The 20,124-nt window shown below is 40.0% G+C and overlaps 1 protein-coding gene across 1 annotated transcript in view; it reads left to right on the top strand.

The window, feature by feature from the left end:
• Nucleotides 1-3,561: 3,561 nt before the first annotated feature.
• The window catches only part of plppr4b (phospholipid phosphatase related 4b), a 40,810-nt gene continuing 24,247 nt past the window's right edge, over nt 3,562-20,124 (top strand). The window contains exons 1-4 of the mRNA XM_088001457.1: nt 3,562-3,943; nt 15,280-15,465; nt 16,833-16,962; nt 17,108-17,303. Coding sequence (XP_087857583.1) covers nt 3,872-3,943; nt 15,280-15,465; nt 16,833-16,962; nt 17,108-17,303 — 584 coding nt within the window. The 5' untranslated portion in view covers nt 3,562-3,871. The remainder of the gene's footprint in view (nt 3,944-15,279; nt 15,466-16,832; nt 16,963-17,107; nt 17,304-20,124) is intronic.

Here is a 20,124-nt window from a genome sequence, read left to right as displayed (position 1 = left end):
GACGCTACAGTTAAATTATGTATAAACAAAACCATTTGTTGGGAAAGCAAATGTTGTGAAAAATCTTATGAAATCATGATAACCATTCAGTTCTTTGAGGAGTAAAGGTTCTTTTTTTCCTATTCATTTCCTATTTTATCATTTGCTCCATCTACCTAGTTTTGATTGCTTAGTTGCTTTATTTCACATTACATCCATGAAGTTGTATTGTCTTAGAATATGAATCAGTTTCTATTTATTTACACTCTGATGTCATGTTTTTTTTGTCCCTCATTTCAGATGCCACTTGTTGGTACAGCTGTTTCACTTTGTAGAAATTTCTCTGCACTGAGACATCATTATCTCACCTGTCTGTATGTTTTGCTGTCTCTCTACCACCTCTTGCATCAAATTTCCCCCATGGGCCTTATCTTATCTTATCTTATCTTATCTTAAGATCCTTTAGAATCAACAATCTCAAAATTTGGATCATTAAGGTTTCAATCCATATTTTGGATTTTAGATTACATTGTGAATCTTTTCCCACTTAGAAATCTCACAATATTTAAAGAAACAGAAGTTGTTGAACTGATGAAGGAACTACAGTAGTTTCACTAACAATGAGATCAGTTCAGGTTTGTGAGCCTCACAGTAAAATCTACATTCCAGGAGTTAAGATGGTTCTTTACCTTCCTGTAGCTCTGCTGCCTGGGTGATATTACAGCAGACACGGAGTAGAACAGAAGAGTCTGCTCCCAGTGCTGTTCAGCCTTCCTGAAGTCAGACAGCAGCCAATGGTTTTCTGCTGCTTCACCATCCAGTCAGTCAGTCACACACACACACACACACACACACACACACACACACACACACACACACACACACACACACACACACACACACACACACACACACACACACACACTGTTACCACCCCGTAACACACGCACACTTAGTTCTGTGATACAACAAAATCCTTGTAAGTTAAATTGATGTGAGCACAGAGGAGACAGAAAATGGCTGAGGTAATATGTTACACATGCAAAGACACACACACACACACACACACACACGCATACACGCACACACACACACACACACAGTCAGCAGTGTTCAGTCTGCTCCATCACTCTGAGCCCCCTTCATAAACCGTTCAGCTGCCCTGCACCTGCTCATGTGGAAGGGAGCTCTGCTGCTAGAGCGCATGCGCGTGTCCATCATGTCTGTCTGGAGGGTTCATGTGATGTAAGTGTAAAATAAATCCCTCCCCTAAACACAAGGACAACAATAAACCCAAAAATAAAACCCAACATGTTGGAGTATAGTCCACCTCTCAACAAGCCACATATTAAAGTTTAAGAAAGCTACAGTTATCTTATCTTATTTTATGTATAATGCTAACTAATGGGAAGTTATGGACAGGTAAAAAGGTGACAGAACATTCTTATCTCTTTACACATGCAGTCCTCAGCTTCCATGTGTTGGAGGCTTTAATTTTATATATACGCTTATGGATATGTTTCATTAAGGAGGCCTTCTCTTTTATGTATTTATTGGTTGTTAGACTAGGATTTACATTTGATTAGTCAAGTACTTTTAGTTGATTCCAAATGCATAATAGTTTACACAAACACATTTTTTAATTTTTAAAAGCTGACCTTTACTATTGAACTAATTAGCTGATATTAGAAGCTTCCATAACTTCATGGTGTATTTGCTTTTAGGATTTCACAGAGCAGAAGCTTGCAGAGGGCAGAAGTGTTTCCCGGCCCGTCTCCATGGCAGCAGCAGTAACAGGACTCCCGCCATGTGGTGTCTCTTTACCTTTAGCAGTCTGAAAGCTGAGCTGTTAAAGGTTGCACTGTGACACATGTTGCTACTGTCACAACACCTTCAACCATGGTCAGACGTTTGTCCAGTGACAATGCCTCTCCAAACTATTTACCACTTTGAATCTTTTTTTAGATATACAAGATAAACAAAATTTTGATTTTTATGACAAAATCATATTTAATGCCAAAGTGAAAACTGATTTCTTGAAAATTAAAATGAAGTAAAAATATTTAACATAAAATAAGAACAAATGTAAGCATAAATGTTTACTCCACTTAAAGGTGACTGACCTCACAATGAGTGGAATGGAGATCAGCTGAGTGCAGTCAGTGTCTCCAGTGATCGTGGTGTAACAGCAGCTGGTTCTGAAAGTCCATTCACTGGTTCATCAGTATTCCTGGCTGCAATTACAGCATGAAAACTAAAGACTCCAACCAATCAGAGAAAATGTTATTAAAAAGAAAGAGTCAGGGGATGGAGAAAACAGAAACTTCTCAGGCCCTGACCATCTCCTGGAGTTCAGTTAAATCATCAAGACATGGGAGGAATCTGATCTATGAGTAAATCTGCCTTGATCAGGCCGTCCTCACACCCTGAGAGACCTGGGAGAGTAGTGAAAGAGGACACTGTTGCTATGACTATGCTGAAGTAGTTACAAACTCCAGCTGCTGAGATGGAGAGACTCTGCAGACAACTGTTGGTAGTCAAGCTAATGTGTTTCTTTGTCTCGACTGAAAAGAAAAATAATCAAAAGCAAAGTAGGATCATTACTCCACATGAAACAGCTTCTGCACTTGTTGAAGTTTTCTCACTCATATAACCCTGATGGCAGAGTTGCAGAAAGCTGATGGCTTTATGTACCAGGAAGAAGAAGCTAAACCATCCTGTAGTGGGCCTGTCGTTCAAGATGAGGGACAGGACATGAAGATGGAACTCTGGGCTGCATAGGAAGCTGAAAGTGAACACTGAAAGCAAAATGAGCTCAAATCAGATGAAAATAACGACTAATACTAAAATAACAAACAGCCAACGTCAGCCTGTGATAGTTTGTTCTGTATGGTGATATGTAGCAGCACAAGATCCAAAAGCAGTTTTGTTCTGTCACCAAAGTACCAATCTGACAGATTAGCTGTGATTTACCAGTGAGCTCAGGCTCTTTAATTAAAAGGAATAAAGTTTTGGATTTTGCGCCTGTTGAGCAGCACCATTGAATGATCCAGTAAATTGAATTAAAACAGTTGTTTTTTCTCTTTCTGTCAGAAGCTGCTTGTTTTGGAGAGCTGTTTTCTAATCATAAACGAAAGTGTTATTTGAAAGCAACTCTTTCTATTTTTCAGGTTTTCTTTGTCTAAGTTAAAATTTAATTTATCTAAAACATATGCCCTGTGATAGAATAGCAAAAACAGAAGCTACTATATGGGAGCAAACACTTTTTTACAACACAGCATCCATCCATCCATCCATCCATCCATCCATCCATCCATCCATCCATCCATCCATTTTTTGTACAACCTTGTCCCTAGTGGGTCGGGAGGGTTGCTGGTGCCTATCTCCAGCGAACGTTTCGGGCGAGACGCAGGGTACACCCTGGACAGGTCGTCAGACTGTCGCAGACACAGCATGTAAACTCAAAATAACTGAAATAACTGAACGTTCTGTCATTCTAATTAATGGAATGTTTTACTAAAGTTACATTTTAAACTGAAGATGCTAAATCGTAATGTAAAGCAGGAGGACGTGAGCCTGGAGTTAGTCTGGCTGCTGTCATAGCTGCTCTTCAGTGCGCATGCTCCTCCTCTCCTCCCTCTACACGTCGACGCGGCCCCGCTCTCCATCTGACAGCTGGCAGCGCGACATGCTCAGAACCAGACCTGGAGCTCCCCACCATTGCAGATTCGGTTCTGGTCCGAGGGGAAACCGAGCCGCTACGTTGGAGTCCGATCAGCTGTCGGGTTGAGCTTCTGGATCCCAGGCGGCATGACGCGCTCCTGATCCCGGCAGGACGCCTTCCTTCCCCCTGTTACATTTTGGATCCGTTTGGACATCCGGAGGCCTGGCCATGTCTGTTAGAGAGAAGGGGGTCCTGACCAAAGACAGCGTCAGCTTGTTGCCCTGCTTCTATTTTGTGGAGGTGAGTCCTGGTTTCCACACAGCGGTGGCCCACTAACCCGCGCAGAGAGGGGACGTGGTTGTGTAACTGCCATCAAAGATCCATTAGTTGCGCTCCAATATCAGCTGAAAAAACATCCCGTTTAATAAAAATGTAAGTAAAGAATCATTCATTTTGAATATGAGTTCAATTATATCTTCTTTCAGCGTGCTGCTTTCATCTGGGATGTTCCTCCAAAACAGAATATGCAGGATATTTATTTGTACAATGCAGGTATCTGTTTTATCCTGCAAATACAAGCAGAGCTGGATCATGCTCTCAGGACGTATTATGATGTAAGATTGGTTGGCTAACACATGCAACGCATCAACAACAATAACGTGTGTTGGATGGTAAACATTTCTCCTTTATAATCTGTGCACCTTTAGTAAACAGAGATTAAAAATGCAACTAAAATAACCAGAGGTTGCTTCTAGAGCAACAGTGCAGACCTATCTATATCTGTTTCTATGCATGAATTCAGGGAAAGTAGGTCAGAAGAGAAATATCGTTCTGTGCTTGTAACTCTCATCAGGGATAGGAAGTAAAGCACGTCAGCCATCAAACCTACTATGAGGCAAGAATATTTTCAGAATGCTGAAAGCATGAAAGAAATGGGTTCTATGCAGGACAAGTTTGGGTTTTTATTTACATTAGAGTGGAAAATAATTCCAGATTCTATGCAGCTTTTTGTAACTGTCACTCCTCCTCCTGTTATACATGCTTTCATGCTCCAGTTCACTGGTGGCCTGTAGCTCTCCAGTCAAACTGGCATCATGTATTATAGATGGGCCTCTAATCCTGTGTGATGGACGCAGTTGTGATGACAGCAGCATTCCCATGAAGGCTTCTCCAAGCAGGGACTCTGTTGATGGGATTCCTTAGCTTTTGGTTTGTCTCTGAATGTAACTGAGCCATAAAGGTCAGGCTTCAGATTTTAACCACTTGGCTGGGTGAACACTGGGGGACTCCTACTTTTAAATATTTCACACAACAGCAGACATTAAGAGTAGGTCAAAGCTGGAAGTTAATGGTTTCAAATTCTGCCTTATGACTGTAAGGTTCTGTGATTGACATCTGGAAAAATCAGTGATTTGCTTTATGTTTCAGAAAGTTTCTGCTGAAATCAGAGGGATATGTTATGCTAACAATAGAACCCACATGTGGGTTGAAACTTGAAAACATTGAGTTTTTCCTCAAAAAATTATTTGATTATTGACACTGTGGTGTTTAATCCTGCGAGAAAGCAGGTGTTCATGCAACTTTTGACGGGAACTTTTTCTATCCCTGTGGGCAAACTCCACCCACTCTGAGTGGACACTCAGTAGAAGTGGGGGGAAAACATAAAGCAGAAATAACTGTGGACTTAAGGAAAGAAAAAACAACTCACATCATAGATAACCTCACATGGACTACAAACACCACCTCCCTGGTCAAAAAGGCTCAGACACGTCTCCACTTCCTGCGGAGGCTAAGAAGAGCCAACCTCCCCACATCTGCTCTCACCACCTTCTACAGGGAGCCATTGAGAGCATCCTGACCAGCAGCCTCTCTGTCTGGCACGGCAGCTGTCAAGCTGCAAACAAGAAGGCACTCCAGAGGGTGGTGAGGACCGCAGAAAAGATCATCAGATCACCTCTACCAGCCATTCAGGATCTTTACACTTCACACTGTTCCAAGAGAGCAATGAACATGAGAGACCCCACTCAGCCAGCACACAAACTGTTCTCCCTACTACCATCAGCGAAGCGGTACCGCAGCTTGTGGTGTTGCACAAGCAGACTGGGAAACAGCTTCTTTCCACAAGCCATTAGACTCATCAACACATTGAAGAAAACTAAATGAACATTTCAAGGACACTAGAGAATATTTCATAAACATTTCTTTCACCACACCACTTGCACTTTACTTTTTGGACTTTGCATGCAGCATCTACATTACCTCACATTACCTGTATGTCCACTGATTGTACTTCTGCTGTTATATGTGTGTGTATGTGTGTGCATGTGTGTGTGTATGCTTGTGTATCGCCTTATTGTCTTCTTATTGCATAGTGTATTGCAGTGTGAGTGTGTGTTTATTGCACGTCTATATCAGTGTGTGAGTGTGTGTGTGTTGCGAGTGAATGTGTCTGAGAGAGAATGTAAACTCATGTATCAGTATGTTAGTTTTACTGCACATTGTATGTGTATGTGTGTGTGGGGGGGTTACTGTCAATGTCTTATATGTTTATATGATTAGTTTAACTGCACATTGACGGCTGCTGAAACGCAATTTCAGACTCCTGTGTTAACCCTGTTACACAGATTTTTGACAATAAAGTATACTTGACTTGACTTGACTCTCTTCATGACTAATTAGTCTTGATTTTAATCAGCAGGTCAATTTGACCCACCACACAATACATGTCTCAAGTTTCATTATAAAGATAACCCCTTGAAAAAAAAATTCAAAATGTAATATAAAAAAAATCTACAAAAAATCTATTTCAATGATAATTATTGTTTTTTTTTTGTCTGCTCGTATTTTTAGTGGACATAAAAAATGTAAATTACAATTTTTTTTGTCCAATTGAGTAAGTTAGTAAATTAGACATTGAACCTTTATTTGTGAGAAATAAAAACATAATTGCACAAATATTGATTGAAATAGATAGTATTGGAGTTAATAATCAGATACAAAAATGTTTTGGAGGATTTTTTTGGTTTCTGACAATATTGCAGAAACCAAGTGTCAATTTGACACTCCACGGGTCAAATTGACCCAGGAACATTATTGCTGTACCTCAGAAACAAACATAACAGGAGGGTTAATTCTGCCTGCTACTAAGAGCTAATTAGTAGCTGAATGCCCAGAATCCAGATAAAAACGAAAGCTAGACATGGTTAAAGAGGGAAAAGTAAAAGGATAAATGTATAAACCTCTGAGGAATTACATTTTGACCCTGATAGCTAGACAGCTTGGTCAGTAGAGTTCCAAAACTGAAGCTCTTGTGGTTGTTTCCCAGCCAGTAAAGGTCAGCTTTCAAAGGCAATCCAAGGAAGGAACAGGTGAACCAGCGATGGGGTCATGGATCAATGCTCACCGGAAGTTTGGTCCAACACAGTGTTTCACCCAGTGTATTATAAGCCTGTTTAGTGTACTGTGGAGCAGAAAGCTGACATCGTTGTTACATTCAGTGGGTGGCGCAGGTTGCTACAATCGATAGTAGCCACCAGGGCCGGCCCAAGGCAAAGCAAACTAAGCAGCTGCTTTGGGCCCCAGGGCCACTAAGGGGCCCCCCTCAGTGGAGCTGATTTTTTTTTTTTTGTAATAATTTCTATGTCATTATAATATCAAAAACACACCATTTCACTATGAAGTGATTTGTTTTTACAATAATATATATTTGATAATGTATGTAGAAATTATTATTTTATGGACAAAAAGAAAAAGAAATTGCTCTTGGGGCCCCCTGGTGGCCGCGGTATTTACCGCACGCTTCGCCGGTAACATAAGCTGCCGTGCTATGTGTAGTGAGCATCCAAAGCTCCGGTTAGAAGTTAAGTAAACAAAACAATGTCTCATAAAAGGACTTATCCTTCAGGGAGGGGGAAAAGAAAGAGGAAGAATAGAAAAAAGCCAAGATAAAGGTTTGTTTTAATGTGTCTTGGTAATGTAATGTAAAAGATTTGGGTAACATTTTATTTGAAGGGGGGTGAATAAGACTGTCATGACACTTTCATAAAGATGACATAACACATATCATGAACATCAATAAGTCTTCATGAATATTTATGACTGTTGTCATAAAGCGTCATTCAGTAAGTTATGACACTTTTAATACAAAGTTGACATTATTCAAAATGTCTTTGTTATGACAACTTGACATTAACCAGGAAATCATTACTGTTTAAACTTTACCTTTAATAACATAAAGTTACCTAATTTTTAAAGTGCAATCAGTGATTCTTTTATAACAAATTTATATCAGTAATGATTTCTTGTTTATGTTTATGAAAGTGTCATGTCAGTCTTATTCAACCCCCTTCAAATAAAGTGTTACCAAGATTTGTAAAGCTGATAGGGTCTTTGTGTTTGTGTGAAACTGAGTTTAAACTTTAAATGAGTTGATTCTCATGGTTGGCTCTGTATATTTCTCAGGTATTTTTGGCTTCAAAACGCCATCTTTGATGACGATTGATAACAATAATTAAAACTTCTCAATGTTTGACATTGCCTAGCAAAATGTTTTTACGTCAGACTCTATAGCTGCTACATCGATTAACTGCTCTATGCTGTAGTTGGGGATATGTTGCTTGCTGCTGGTTATAATCATTTTGTGGCTAAAACAAACATTTTTACATCAACTTCTAAGTTATGTGAAACTTCTGTTAAAATCATTTGAAGACTCAGAATCAGTCCATCCACATTCTCAAGGGAGAAAGACTCACCTGGTATAAATTAAATTTTTAGCTATTGGAGTAACGCTTAAGAGAATTTTATTTAATCAAAGAAGGTCATGAATATGTGTGTAGGGCTGCACCGATTGCAGTTTTCTAGCCGATCCCTGGTTACCAATCCTTAAAAAGCCTGACCTGCCGATTTTGATTTTGACTGATATTAATTTTTTTTTTTGTCTGAAATGTCACTATATATAACAAGAAAGTCAGTGAGTGGGGTGAATATTAACTGCAAACATGCAGACCTGACCTGTTGGGCCGGTTTGTCAGTCAAACCTCTCATTGCAGAGCAGAATAGAGGCTGATTTTCAAACCTTTGCTGATGAAGATAAGATTAGGGGATAAGATGGCCTTCACATGCAAGTATCGGCCAATCACGACCCCCCAAAATTAAGGAAATCGGCACCCAACTGGTTGATATATCAGTTGGACAATAAATGTATCTTATATTATGCATGTAGATAATGTAAACAGCACTGCCATAGATGCAACAAGTTTATAGAAGGTGTGTGAATGATCTAATGATCGGACTGCTGATTGCAGCCAGTTCACACTGTCAGCAGAACTAGAGGGCCCCAAAACCAAATTTCACTTTGGGCCCCATGGAGGCTTGGGCCGGCCCTGGTAGCCACACAGGCACAACCACTAGAAGGAAACAATCGCACTCAGTACAACACTGTTATTCTATTGGCTGAGAGGTTGCCAGGCGATTGTGCCAAAAAGCAGTTCTATGTTTCGTAAGCGACCAGAGTCTGAGCAGAGACTAAGTCTGAGGGAGGAGCAATGTACAAGCATTACAAGTTTTGAGAAGAAAGACATGAAGTCCTGATTTCAAAATGAAAATGTAAGCAAAAGTATTAAAAGTTTTCAGAACAAAAGACATACAATTCTGTTTTCATTTCACTGTTATGCTGATGATTGCCAGATCTTTTTTTCTTTTGGCACAAAACAATACAGTCTATCAACTTGCATGCTGCCTTAATGACAAAAACATAGTTCTGTTGTTTGGACCGAGTTGCTGTCCCTCCCCCAGTGCAAATCTTGGCTCACCTTATCTCAGGGATTGTGTCACCAATCTGGGGGTAAAGTTTGACTTTAAGTTTGATTTTAAAAAGAAACAGATCAACAGTGGTGTTCATAAAAGTTTTTATTATCTTCGCCAAATAGCAAACCCAAGTGAAAAATTAGTGTACTAAGTATGTTAAATTTTAGCAAACTTAAGCATACTTTTAGTAGGATTAATCATGAGTATATTTCAAATATACTTAAAGTGTGACTTTTTTGAAATACTAATTTGGTGCTTAGTGTATTATATGTGACTGTCATCATAAGTTGTGTAAGATTTTTTCTTTGAAACAGGGTGGACACTTTAGAAGCTGCTAAGCGGTGTAATTTTGTGAAGATTACTTACCATTCACATTCTGTGTCCCGTCACCGAAGCCCTGCAATTCGGGACAGAGTTCTGAGATCTCAGAGAGTCATAAGCTTTAGTCAGCGCTATCCAATCGGAACACGTCTTACATTGCTCGTCCTTAAGCCCCGCCCAGAATGTTCATGTAAGCTTCCCCGAAGCAAATAAAGTTGTATAAGCAAGAAAACGAGTTGAACCCAAAAAAAAGAGACTCAATCAAAAAAAAAAAAAAAAAAGTTTCAACCAAAAAAAAAGTTTCAAAAAAAAAAATTTGTGATTTTTGGTTTGACATGATTTTTTTTTTTTTTTTTGATTGAATACTACTTTTTTTTGGTTGACATGATTTTTTTTTCATTGAATAATTGTGAAACAAATCTAACTCCATAACAGGGTCCCATTTTTTTATTTTTATGAACAAAAAATAAAAAATAATAAATTGTGGAGGGCCCCCTGTCGGTCAGGGCTCTTAGTATTGTCATCACTTTCCCCCTCACCCCCCACCCCACCACCCCCCATACGGCGCCCCATGAGTTACTGTAAACAAGACATTAGTCCCGTTTAGCGTCACTTTATTTTGTCCCTTTTTAATATTTTAATGCCTCTTTAGAAAACTGCACGGAATATGACCTACAAAAAAAAGCACACAAATAACGCTGGGTGCTGACCGAAGCTGTGTTAGGCAACAAGCAGAACACCACCTCTTTTTGTACAGTGCGTGGAAATAACTAGATTTTTCTTATTTTATTTTTTTATTTACCATAATCTTCTGAGAAATAAAACACACAAAATGAAACTTCTACAGGTATGACGGATTGATAAGAAACGTAACATTGATGTGCGCATGTGCATTACCACAAGGTATGCTGGATTTACGAGGTATTACAGATCGTCAGAACACCGGCAGACAATTTAACAATGCTTATTGGTCCCCCAAACCCTGATGAAACGTTGGAAAATTCTACGTCATGCTGCTCTGATGCTGCTAGCACTTAGCAACAGCTCATAGGCGGAAGTGACAGCGCTGCCCACCACAAATAATGACCCGGGCGGAACAGGGTGAGCTAAATAATAAAACATAATTTACGAAGCTTCAAGGCAGATAAATTTCCCTCGAAGAATTTTAATAGTCGAGGTACACCAATCATTCGAGGAATCCTTACAGCCCTAGCAGGCATTAGCCAGAGCTCTATAGACAACAGAATTCATTTTAAGCTTTTGTTATTTATTTTCAAATGCTTGACCAACATTGCTCTACCTCATCAATCTGATCTGCTTCAACCTTGTTGTATGGCACCTTAAAATATGCCTGATGTGTTTTTTTATATATTTCTGTTTTAATGTGCTACAGAAATAAATATGATTGATTGATTGATTGATTGATTGATTGATTGATTGATTGATTGATTGATTGATTGATTGATTGATTGATTGATTGATTGATTGATTGATTGATACAGTGGATATCACTGTGGGTTCTTGGGTGTGTCCTGGATCTCCTGGATCTCTTTTTACAAAGCCCCTTCCTAATTTTCACCATGCCCTCACAGCACTGATCACACTGGGAGAGCAGTGCTGTCTTCACAGCTTTGTTCAGCAAAATGTCCTGCTTGTGAAATCTGCTGTCATTCAAACGGAGATGGGAAAAACTAACGAGACTGAGGGAGATTGGGAGACAGATCTGTTGTGACGGTGATCGTTTTTACATGAAGGAGAAGAAAGACTTGAGGTGTGAAAGGAGAGCTGAAGTTCAGTAGGACGTTATCAGTGTTAACTTTAACAGCACATTAGTAGTTAGTTTTAGTCATATTTTAGTTAAAGATGAATGTTTTAGGGTCACCTACACCTGTAAGGAAAAATCACTTAATTTCACAGACGTGATGAATATTTAGGATTTGAGTTTAAATTATATTGTGTTTTGCAATTGTAACAGCTCTGTCTTTACCCCTCCGTCCTGCTATGCACACTCGGAGACCGGTTGGTTGGTTTTTAGTTGATTTATTACAATCTGCAATCAGTGGTTGACAAAACACATATGGCGCAGTGAGCCTCTCTACTGGTCAACCTATGGCTCACAACAGAGCGCTGAACCAACTGTGTAATTTACAAATAATTATAGTGAATATTTTCTAGGCCATTTGATCGTATAGTTTTAGAATATAAATAAAAATATGAATAATAAATACAACAACAGTCATTAAAAGCTCTCTGGGGATTAGTGGAAAAGAACATGTCATGTTGCCATAGAACCCAACAAACAAACAGAATGGCAACCACAACTGACAAACTGATAAATATAACAAACCAACTGACAAACTGATACACATATCTGACAAAATAAATTACTGACATTCAATATAACATAATTACCTGCAATCAGTGGTTGATAAAACACATATGGCGCAGTGAGCCTCTCTACTGGTCAACCTATGGCTCTGTGCAATGCAACAAAGATTCCAGTCACCCTCCCAAACAAACCTCCAACACCATTTGGAAGAGAACCGGATTTGTTGACTTACCACAACAGAGCGCTGAACCAACTGTGTGGAATTTTTGGTTTCTCATCCAATTTATAGGTAACCAGTAGGGGGCGCCAAAAACCACCAATTACAGGATAACTGTGAACATATTTTAGCAGGAATTTCATCTGTATATCTAATACCCGTTACACAATAATACAACAGATTAACTTTTAGCTTTTGAAACAACTTTCTTGGGACTTTTTTTAGTGATCTTTTTAAAAACTAGAAATCTTAAATAAGAGGTTTATCAGACCTGAACTTTAAATCTGCATATGAAATTCAGTTCAATTAAAAAATACTTTATGCATCCTGAAGAAAACCTAAATGCTGTTGTAACTCTAATAATCCAAGTATCTTGTGTGGATGGTGATGCTGATGGCAGGAAGGGTCTCCAGTAGCAGTCAGCTTTACAACTAATCTGAAGAGTCTTCTGATTGAAGACTGTTGCTGTATATCAACGTCATGACTATCATGACATGCTAACAGCTCAATTCCATTTAGCAGAGGCTGTATTCTATAGTAACATGTCCTGGATGATATATAATATAATCAGCAGAGGCGCAAAAAGTGGGTATGCAGCGTATGCAACGCATAGGGGCGCAGCACCAGAGGGGGCGCCAAAACCCCGTCTGGAGGGGGCGACGCGCCGATTATGTTTTCCCATACACTTCAGCGCGCCTCACGCTCCTTCACCTCTCGCACACAACGAGGTAAATGTAGCGATTTTTACACTTCACGTATCGTCGCCTCGGGGGGGGGAAGAGCGTCGCTCCTTCACCCTGACGTTCCTTCCCTCGGGGGGCCGGGGGGGGGGGGGGGCGCCGATTTATGTTTTCGCATCCACCTGAATAATGTGCAGTTGCGCCACTGATAATCAGTTAGCCGCTCTGCTAATCCGCCTCCTTCGCTATTGCCCCTCCTCTTTAAACCTCTGTCTTTTTCCTCACGGTTAGAGAGCAGAGAGATGCTATAGTCTGGAATATGATCCTTGTCCAATTATTATGAGATGGTTTGAACTTCCTCCTTCTCTCTGCTCTTTGGTTCCTCTCAGGCAGTAACCCAGTCCAGGCGACCCTGTCAGAATTAATTTCTCTTGTGTTCAGTCAGAATTCATTTCAACTTTAGATTTTATAAATAAAAAAAGCCACTGATGAAATATTTTTGTAATAGTTTCAGTCATTAAAATAAAAACTGACCCTGGCTAAGCAGAACTCTCCCAGAAGCGACTAGTCTTTATTCAGACAGGTATGGCAGATGCTGTGTGACCCTTTTGGACTCACCTGGTTGCTTTACAAGCCTTTATCTGATACATTTATCACAGGCTTGTATTAGCGGTGGTTTACTTACACAGTAATGTGACTCCAAGTGATATTAATAATAAAATAACGATAAACAAAAAAAGATCTTGAATCCTTATTGTTGGTCATTGCTGTGATATTTTAATTATTCTGCATTGTTTCTGCACCAAGCTGTGTGGTTGGTGTGTGAAAGCTGTGTATGCAAGAGACAGAACCAGCTATAGACCACAGCACCATTCACTCAGGGCTTCATTATGCAGACTGGCTATCCTAGATGTAATATGTCATGAAGAAAACATGATTAAATATTGATGGTTGCAGTCTGTGTTGTTTGACTAAAGGATATGTACTATCAAATATATTTTACTTTATTACTTTTACCATTACAACAGAAGGTTATTTTTAATAGTAGACACAGCTGGAGTCATTTTGACTCCCAGCACAAGTCCTGTAGATGACTTCTGTCATCTACAGAAATACTCCGTTGACTTTGCAGTTGTCGGGTGAAACAGAGATGAACAAAAGGTTAAGTACAGAGAGCTGATGGACCGCTTTGTGTCATGGTGTGGGAACAATCATCTTGTCTTAAATGTGAACAAAACAAAGGAGATGATTGTTGATTTCAGTAGGAACAGGGTTAGATCAAACCCTATTTCCATCATGGGAGAAGAAGTGGAGGTGGTTGAGGAAAATACTTCTGGAAAACAGACTGGACTAGAGACGCAACAGTGAAGGAAGGAACAGAGCAGACTGTAGGAAGCTATGGCCCTACAAGGTTTGCAGCAAAATGTTGCAGATCTGTCAGTCTGTTGTTGAAAGCATCATCTCTGCTGCCATCATCTATTGGGGCAGCAGCATCAGAGCCAGGGACATAAGAAGGCTTAACAGCCTGATAAAGAAGGCTGGTTCTGTTCTGGTTCTGTTCTGGGGAAGACTGTCTTCTTTCCAACCTTCTTATGCAAAGAAGGATTCTTCATAGGGTCAAGAAAATAATGGACAACCCTGACCATCCTCAGGTCATCCTTAGGACATGACACTGTCTTGGGAAGGCAGAGCATCTTCAGTCAGAGGCTTCTTCAGATTCAGTGCAGTATAGACCACTGCAGAAAATCTTTCCTGCCAACAGCAGGCCTCCGACCTGTTCAGCTCCCAGAGTCCTGTCCACTGACTCTGTGACAGGTGAGTTGTGATGCTGTATCTGAGATGCAGACAGCCTCTCAGCCTGTTGCAGCTCAGCTGAGCTGTGTGACTGCCTGGCTCCAGCAGCCTCCACAGAACTGCACAGCGATGAGACATTAAGATGAGCTTTAATCCTACATGTCTGACCAGATGCCTCACTGTTCGTCCTCTGTTGTTTCTAAACCCTAAATATGTCAAATGCACTTTCACTAGAGTTTAGTGATCACATTTAGGATCAGTGGGTACATTTCAAGTTAGTTGTTAATTGGATTCAACATCTTCCATTTTTCTTTTTATAGGTTACATCCATAATCTTCCATGCATCATTGAATCAAATGAACATGCTCATTGATCCAAAAGACCATAACAGCAGCTACAGCCATAAAAAAATACTGACTGGAATTCTACATAAGCTTCAGCTTTTATGACCTGGAAGTGTGGTAACTCTGTATGACTGTGGTCTCCATAGCTGCCCATCCTGGTCTCATCTGTGGTCAGTCTCTACTTCCTGGAGTGGACCGATGTGTTTAAGCCGGTGAATTCTGGATATAACTGCCACGACCGCAGCCTGAGCCTGCCCTACATCGACCCCAACCACGAGGTCATCCCACTGCTGATGCTGCTTAGCCTGGCCTTCGCTGGACCAGCCACCACTGTGAGTATTAGACCATAAACATGCACAGAGTTCCTGTTTCTTTGGAAAACCACATGGTTGAATATGGGAAAATATCAGTATTAAAAAAAAATATTTTATTCAGAATATTTCACTTTATAAGGCGTACCTTATAACTGTAGTTAGAAGTATAAAGTCTCATAAACTGTACAATAATACAGCCAGAGGTTCACATACAACCTCAGCTGGGGCTCCAAAGTGAAATGGAATTTGCAGACTGAGCTGTCATTCACATGGCCTGAGGCTTAGGGTGGCAGTTCAAAGGTTCATCACATTTTAATAAAGTGTTTTGAAATTGCAATGTTATACAGAGTGAGCTACACTTTTCAGTTCAAATGCATTTTGTTTGTTTGTTTGAATGACTGACTGAATGAATGAATGAATGAATGAATGAATGAATGAATGAATGAATGAATGAATGAATGAATGAATGAATGAATGAATGAATGAATGAATGGACATTTAAGTGAACTTATTCTTACATTTTACCTCTGAACCTCATCATCGAGCACCCCAGGCAGACAGAAATAAGGCACCGACCCAGGGCAATGTGTACGCCCCACACATTGGTAGATGGTCAGCAAGGCACAGGAATGTCAGCCATAGAGACACAGGAGATGTAAGAGGTCAACCCTCCACCCAGTCACACAGTTCCCTCCACCCCATGGCCGCACTTCAGACAGCCAAGCACCAAGCATAGAAAGTCAGGAAATTTTTTTTCTAGGATTTTTTGATAGTGATCTGACAGAACAGTGGATGCCATGCAGTAAAGGTCATTGGTCCAGGCCAAACCTGTGACGGTCCTTTGTACATGGGTCGCGCACTTTACCCCTGTGCCACCACCACGCCCAGAATTCAATAAAGTTAATGGCTTGATACGATCAACTGTTGACTTTTCCCACATCCTTGCTCAGGAGGCGGATTACTGGGAAGTTAGTGGCTCAATGCAGCTGGCTAGGATTACTTAGAAAACATTCTATCAGTTGGAATAATGAATGGAAGGTGCTTTGTTTTATAACTTGAATGAAACTGTAACATCTTGGATTTATTAGATCATATGTTGTGTCTGTCTGTCTTGTAAGTTGCTTGATATAATTGCATACGATGTGAATTGATGCCATATCAAAAATGTAATTGAATTGGATTAAATCTGAAAATATATAAACATTATTAAGGGCAACAATGATCCAGTACCAACCAGAATGTGTACAGCAAAGGTTAAGCCTAACAAGTAAGTAACAAAGAACACATTGAAGACTAAATGTTGAGTCTGCTGTCATCCTCAGTAAAATTTTTACCAACCACATCTACATGAAAGCACATGCAATAAATGAGTGATTGTTCTCCAGATCATGATTGGAGAGGCCATCTTGTTCTGCTGCCTCTCTCGGAGGAAGACTGGCGTTGGAACAGAGGCTAGCATCAACGCAGCTGGCTGCAATTTCAACTCTTTCATTCGCCGAGCCATCCGCTTTGTTGGTATGAGCACTTTATTAGTTTTTGGTTTAAGACTAATAAACGCTTGGTTCTTCCTAATTCATGTTGCATTTTCTCACATTATCATCCTAGGTATAATTTTTTGACTTCTTGTACAGTTATCTCACGTCAAACCTTTCATCCTCAGGTGTTCATGCGTTTGGCCTCTGTGCGACTGCCCTTATTACCGACATCCTGCAGCTAATGACTGGCAATCCAACACCCTACTTCCTCACTGTGTGCAAACCCAACTACACCACACTGAACGTCAGCTGTGATAAGAATCCCTATGTGATAGAGGATATCTGCTCAGGAGCAGACTCTGCAGCCATAAACCAGGGGAGGTGAGGAGGAAAAGCATTCATCTCTTTCACTTACCTCTAGAATTAAGAACTTCCCAGTGATAAAAGTAATCAATAATACAATGTAATGAAAGAGTATGTATTTTGTTCCTTTGCAACAGTTTTAAAAACTGTGTTAAATAAGAACTGATCAACCAAAGTGTTTGGACAGTTTGAATACATCAGCCTCACACAGTTAACCAGCAATTCAGAATTTTTATTAAACGCATGAAATAAATGTTAAAACTGTTACAGAAGAGAATCTGGACCAAGGAGCCCTCAGAGGTCTTGAGGGCCAATGTGCTGCAACTTTTGAATATGTCTCTGCTTCAACACACCTGAGTCAATCCATGAGTTCATCAACAAGTCCCTGGAGAACTTCACTGTAGACTGAGCAGGTCATACACATCTGATTCAGGTGTGTTGGACCAGGGAGACATTTAGAAGTAACAGGACATCAGCCCTCCAGGCCTGGTCGTAAGGATATTGACAGTTATTACTGTTAAACTCACAGTCTCTGTTTTTTTTTGTTTTTGTTTGTTTTTTTAAGTTGCTCTGAGCAACAATTAGCAGAGTAGATTAAAGTGAAAAGCTGGAGACATTGGATGAGAAACTAGTGTAAATACATGCAGAAACACACCTACCTACGTCAATTAGAGAATACACAGCTGTTCTTATGCTGCATCCTGCAGCTCATGAAGACGTTTGTGCTTTGATACGCTGAGCTCTGGCTTCACAGTCTTTTCCATGTCATAAGAGTATTTAGGGATAGTTTTGTAGATGGAAAATATTGAGGTGAGAACTGATGTGATGCCCAACACTGACCAGATGTGGTGACAGCTCTGCTGGAATATTTCTCCTGCCTGACTTCATTCTGTTCTTCATCACTGACCCGATTGCCCAGAACCTAGTTTTCCTCAACAGAACTGTCACACATTCATTGGTTCAGTCCACTTTATGTTTTCATAAAGTGGAAGGATTTCTATTGGTTGATCTATTTCAGCAGCTGAAATAGATCAACCAACAGGTATTTCATCTGACCACCTGGCAGTTGGGTACGTTGGGGACCAGACCACTTAATCCTTGAGACTCCCTCTAAAAATCCTTCTAACTGCCTTTTTCAATAGTTCAAACACCAAATATACCTCAATGTTCATTGATGCGGACAATGGAAACATCTTAGCTCTTCAGCAGAAGCTGAGGTCTACAGTCTTCCTTACCTCCACAGCCAATCACTGCAAAGGAAATGAATGGTGCTCCTTGATTAGCTGCTTTGCAAACTCCAGACAATAGAGTCTCATGTACAATTGCTCCAAAGAATTTCAGCTCCACAAACTGCTTGTCATTTCAAACGTGTTAGACATATTTTACAAAAAAATCTGCAAACATGCAAACTTTCAATGAGAAACCTGGAATAGGCTTACAAGCATGCAGCACTTTGTCTGGACCAGTATTATTACATAGTCCTGAGTTTAGATGATGATCATTTAACCAATAATCCAACTCATTTTAATTGGATTACTTTATCAGTCAATTTTCCAATCAAATGTCTGTGCATCATCCTAGTTGTCATAGCAACAGCTAAATGGGTTCATGACAGCAGAGTATTTCTGGATATGGTTGCCCATAATTCTTCCACTGACCCACAAACACCTCATAATTAAAGAGGTGTTAAAGAACAACATGTCAACATGCTGAGGGGAGAGTTGAACTTTTTTCCTGTTCTTATTGATGGAAGGCTTTAAATAAATTGGTTTTTAGCCTTGATTTAAAGGAATTCAGTGTTTCAGCAGCTTTGCAGTTTTCTGGAAGTTTGTTCAAGAAATTGAATGCTGCTTGAACCAGAACCAGAACCATGCTTGGTATGAACCAGGGGCGGATCTATAAAAATATTTATGGGGTGGCAAGAGGGGGGCAGGGATTTTTTCAGGGGTGGCAGTGTATATATATATATATATACACAAACTATTGTTTTTAACTTCCATTGTTTCAAAATGAGCTTCATGTAGCGCCAAGGCTTAAATACAATTTCTTAATGTAGTATAGTTAATTATTTTTACATCTTTCATACTCCTGATAATTGATGTGTATTACTTGACTGGACAGCGCCTATTGGTCACTATGTGATTCATTGTGTCAAGAAAACCATTTTATCCCAATGCAGAATGAGCAGAAATCTGTCATGAAAATATTAGTAGTGCCACCATTTGTTATTGGATATATCTATTAAATACGACTTAAAAAAAGATTAGAAAACTGATGTTTGATCAATTCTCCATGATACAAATCTATAAACAGTTTAGTTTTTGTTAGTTCTGTCAAGATGCAAGAAGGGGCGAATTTCTATTTATATTGGTCAATCGTTTTATTGGGGCCTGCCCATAGCAATGCATAGGGAAAGCAGTGACTGACCTGCACTTATTGTTCTACACCTCAGAGCAGAATAATCCAGTCCAAGTTTGAGGAGTCCTGGTGTAGTAGTTCTGGAGCTAGAGCACTTCTAGTTCAATCTGGATAAACTCAGACACAGAAAAGATAATTAAAGGATTTAATGACAAAATGAATAACAATTCTTTAGAAATGAATAACAGTTCTTTGGCGCTCGGGCCCCGGCAGAAGATTTGGGTTGCGCACAGCTGGAGAGCGGCTGCTGGCGTGGGTGTGGATCCTTATAAGCGGAGCTTGATTGATTGATGATTGAACACGCCGGGGTCCAGCTCCAGCGCTGGGTTGGAGGCGGAGAGCATGACGCAGCGATTGGGTAGAGCAGGTGAGGCAGAAGTTTTCCAGCTTGAATTTGTGCTTAAGCTCCATTGCAACCCAG

The sequence above is a fragment of the Poecilia mexicana genome, unplaced genomic scaffold (assembly GCF_051168715.1).
Source record: "Poecilia mexicana isolate PSO_F unplaced genomic scaffold, ASM5116871v1 scaffold_20, whole genome shotgun sequence".
Lineage (NCBI taxonomy): Eukaryota > Metazoa > Chordata > Actinopteri > Cyprinodontiformes > Poeciliidae > Poecilia > Poecilia mexicana.
Note: the sequence above shows the minus strand (reverse complement) of the source record. Positions and strands in the feature narration are given on the sequence as shown.